The sequence below is a fragment of the Toxorhynchites rutilus genome, chromosome 3 (genome assembly GCF_029784135.1).
Source record: "Toxorhynchites rutilus septentrionalis strain SRP chromosome 3, ASM2978413v1, whole genome shotgun sequence".
Lineage (NCBI taxonomy): Eukaryota > Metazoa > Arthropoda > Insecta > Diptera > Culicidae > Toxorhynchites > Toxorhynchites rutilus.
In genome coordinates, this window is record NC_073746.1 from 248,580,935 (window position 1) to 248,585,005 (window position 4,071).

The 4,071-nt window shown below is 38.0% G+C and overlaps 1 protein-coding gene across 1 annotated transcript; it reads left to right on the forward strand.

The window, feature by feature from the left end:
• The first annotated feature begins 1,679 nt into the window (after positions 1-1,679).
• LOC129775782 (apyrase) lies at positions 1,680-3,691 on the forward strand. Its single transcript, XM_055780872.1, has 3 exons — positions 1,680-2,497; positions 2,562-2,845; positions 2,913-3,691. Exons 1-3 carry the CDS (start codon positions 1,963-1,965, stop codon positions 3,357-3,359), a joined length of 1,266 nt encoding a protein of 421 aa, XP_055636847.1. The 5' UTR covers positions 1,680-1,962; the 3' UTR covers positions 3,360-3,691.
• Positions 3,692-4,071: the final 380 nt, after the last annotated feature.

Sequence of the window (4,071 nt, forward strand, 5' to 3'; positions counted from 1 at the left end):
CAAACACGTATTCTCTCTTGGTAGGATGTGTACCAAACTCTCAAACAAGAGAGCGTAGAAAGAGCACGGCGCAGAATGCAGATACTGAATATTGCTTCTCACTTGTGTGATGCGCTTCTCATTTTACACACACACATATTAAATTCTAGCGCCAATTTCGTCTTCGTTTGTATTGTGGTCCCGTGGCCAAGTGGTTAGCGTCACACATTATCATGCAGGGTTCGGTTCTATTGGTATATTTTGGTAGAAAAAGAATCCAATGAGAAATGTCAAAAAAGATCCAACAATCAGAAGTAGCGAAATGAATCACTTCTCTTATAATAATCCACTACATAAATGAAGTATTGATATGAAAGGCATAAATAATCAAATTAGTGAAAATAAACGAACTACATTTATCGTCAATTAATGCTAGCGTTCAGAATCATTAGGACCTAGATACATTTTGGCAGGAACAGTAATTTCAGTATTATTGAGAGGTTCTAAACTCAATTACAATTTAATTATACTTCCCGCCATTTTTTTTTCATAATAACCCAGCAGACATTAAATCGTATAACTTTTGAACATGCTAGGTCGCATAAAAATTCGTATCAAATTACAATCGTATAAAATATCAATCAAAGCATGCATCATGAGTATCCGAAATCGTATAAAATGAAAAAAAACACTATTTTCTATATCATTGATGGATCAAGTCGTATATCAGTATAACGATCATCCTCGTATTGCGATATGCAGTATTATATACGCACATTCTATTCATTTTATATGGCATTGTCGAGTCAAATCGCACATCAGTGTGAAAAGCATCGTATATCGTTATATACGGCTTGATATGCGTATAAAATATGACATATACGTACATAGATTTAATGTTTGCTGGGAAGTTTGTAGTCTCCACAAAAATCGACCCAGTGAATTGGTCAAGACGCGTTTAAGGGAAAACGATAGAAACTTATGCGAGAATTTTCACTAGTATTTGGGCAGTCTTTCACTGAGCAACGCCTTTTTCATCGCACAGAACACTTTTTTGGTAAAACTCTGGTTCGAACACAATCGTAAACAAACAAAGCTCGAGGCACGGAAACACTCGTTCCTTTCATAAAAAAATTTTGAAAGATAATGCAAGATCACTGCATGAAGAAAAAAGTTGCATGAATTTTTTTTCAAGCAAAATAACTTGAAAACATTTTGATTGACTTCGCAATTCCCAGATATTTAGAATTATTCATATTTTTTCCTGAGTGTAAAGTGTTGCTCGTCCCAAGGCGACTCTATATATACCACAACACAATACGCTAGTGCCGAAGCTCGCTCGTGATCAGTCTGTCTCTTTCACGTTACAAACAAATAATTCCCCTTCTGCTTTCTTCCTTACTGTTTTCATATACCGCTCCCCTAACCAACTTAGTGACGAAACGGCCTCACCTAGTACCATAGACACGTCTTGCTATCAAGTAAAAGTTATTTTCATTTACATAGAGTATTAATTTGATTTGGAAAAAATAATTTTCATTCATAATTTTGGATTTAAAAGTGTGCATTTCTTCTGCAAACCCATATTGTCATGCCTACTCCCCCATTTCGTGATACGAAGCTCAATGCCGTCATCGAGAATATGTACAAACCTTGATTGAAATTTAAGACTTTTTTTATTTTCAATGTCGCACAGACCTACATCTGGGAAGGACTGTTGACACATTCGACCCGACCATTCTTCACTGTTCGCTGTTTTCGAAGTTTATTTTAATGTGTAATAGAAGTAAATGTTTCATTCTCTGTTATGCAAAGGTTAATTCAGTTCTCGTGGAAATGGTCATGATTGTTTGAGAAAAACCAAACCCCCAACGCCTGAAGGAGCCGGATCTTCGTTGGATTATTCAGCACAAGAACAATAAACATCAGTGCAAACGTAACATTTTTTTGTAGACTGGAGCCAGATTCCACTGAACTGACTAGATGAAAAAGTATAGCTATAGTAAACTTTGTCAACAAGATTCGGAAGGCAAATTGTCCCTTTCTCATTGTCCTGGAAAAGGTTCAACCGTAATTGATACCGGAATGTATCTCAGGGACTGGCGCCAAGCACTGAGAGCTCCACCATCGTATCGAATCGGAAATCGAACCATTCGGTTGCAAGTGCATATGATATGGCCACTGGCCGTTCTAGGAACGTTGTTGATATTCCTGGTATACATTGTCAGCAGTGCCACATTCATGAATGGAATCAACCTTAATTCTGCAAGTAAAAGCTCGGTTAGTCTATACAACCACACGTATCCCCTGAGCAGTCCTATTGTGAGCAATGGCATTTACACATTTCGGATAGCAGTTATTGCGGATTTGGACACAAACTCTCGGAAGAAAGGAGAAGATTCATGGAGCAGTTACTTCATGAAAGGCTATCTTAGCTACGTTCCGTCTAAGAACTCTATTACTGTTTCTTGGGACGACGTGGAACCGAAGGAAATGACATCCTACTTTGCTTTGAAAGGTAATATTGAAAAGTAATTGTAATAACATTATGAATAATCTTATATAATTTGTTTTATCCCTAGGCCGTGGTATGGAGTTTTCAGAGTTAGTAGTGTTTAACGGCAAATTACTCACATTTGACGACCGTACCGGATTGGTGTACGTAATCGAAAAAGATAACGCCTATCCTTGGCTTTTGTTAATGGACGGTGACGGAAAATCCAGCAAAGGATTTAAATCAGAATGGGCCACAGTGAAGGATCAGGTTCTCTATGTAGGCTCTATGGGAAAGGAGTGGACTACTGCCAGTGGGGAGTTCGAAAACAATAATCCCATGTTTGTTAAGGCGGTTACGGTGCATGGTGAAGTAAGTATTACGATTTCTGAATAGTTATACCGGATTGACAGAATTAACATTGACATTAAATTTCCAGGTTTATCACCTCAATTGGGCAGACAACTACAAGGCACTTCGAAGTGCCGTTGGTATCGAGTGGCCGGGATATATGATTCACGAATCGGGTGTGTGGTCGAACGAATTTCGGCGGTGGTTTTTTCTGCCTAGACGATGTTCGAAAGATCGGTACAATGAAACGCGTGATGAGCACATGGGATGCAATTACATGATCACCGCGGACGAGTCGTTTCATTCGATTAAGCCGGTGGAATTGAAAAGGTCAACCGTTCCGTCAACACATGGATTTTCCAGCTTTAAGTTCCTTCCGATTTCCAACGATAAAATTATCGTTGCTTTGTCGACGGAAGAGTTGAATGGTAAAACTTCTAGTTTTATAAGTGCTTTCAACGTGAACGGCGAGATGCTGATGGCCGAAACTAGGATACCTACGAACTACAAATTTGAAGGTTTAGAATTTATTTAGTAATGAGTAGACCTGCGGCTACATGGAATAATCGAAGTCCGGCTGACAAATACAATATGTAAATAGTAGCATATTTTGGACATTCGATGAAGCAGCATGACTATGAAAGTATTACGCTACGAACTAGACCGTTATGTAAATGCAGGCCATAATTGTTAAACTGTTGTCAAGTGTAGTAAAGTTAACGATTTGTATTCAATTCTTTCCCATTAGTATACTAACTTTCCTAAAATCAGTGTTTTATGAAGTCCAACCGAGGATAATTGTAATACGCCTGCAATGTGATATTATCTTTAATTTATTGAAAATTTGGTTCAATAAAATAGAGCGAACGTGTAATTGTCATCTTTGTGGTTTTGATTTTTCATTATCAACATTCGTCCGCATTTTTGAGCTTGTCCCGTAGAGCGGAACTATCATGAGTTTAATGTGCGATTTTGCTTCTCGAACTATCTAAAACTGATTCATGAAGCACTAAATTGAAGGAATTAAATACAAACTTTTGGAAAAAGGGTTTTGGTACACGTGAGATGTGGGAGAGTAGTTCAATACATGTATAATTGACACTACATACCAGGAATTAAAGCGAAGATGGAAGGAAGCCACAAATAGCTGCAGCAATGGCGCTCATTTCTTTCATCTTCCTCCCTCACCCATCGACCGAAATTCAATAATTTTGCGAAACAGTGTGTAGAAAATGATCGTTTTCGCA

Excerpts from the sequence above, each read along its gene's own strand:
- LOC129775782 (XM_055780872.1), top strand. The coding sequence starts at position 1,963 with ATGAAAAAGTATAGCTATAGTAAACTTTGTCAACAAGATTCGGAAGGC. Across the intron at positions 2,498-2,561 it reads ATCCTACTTTGCTTTGAAAG|GCCGTGGTATGGAGTTTTCA; the intron begins GTAATATTGAAA and ends TTTTATCCCTAG. Across the intron at positions 2,846-2,912 it reads CGGTTACGGTGCATGGTGAA|GTTTATCACCTCAATTGGGC; the intron begins GTAAGTATTACG and ends TTAAATTTCCAG.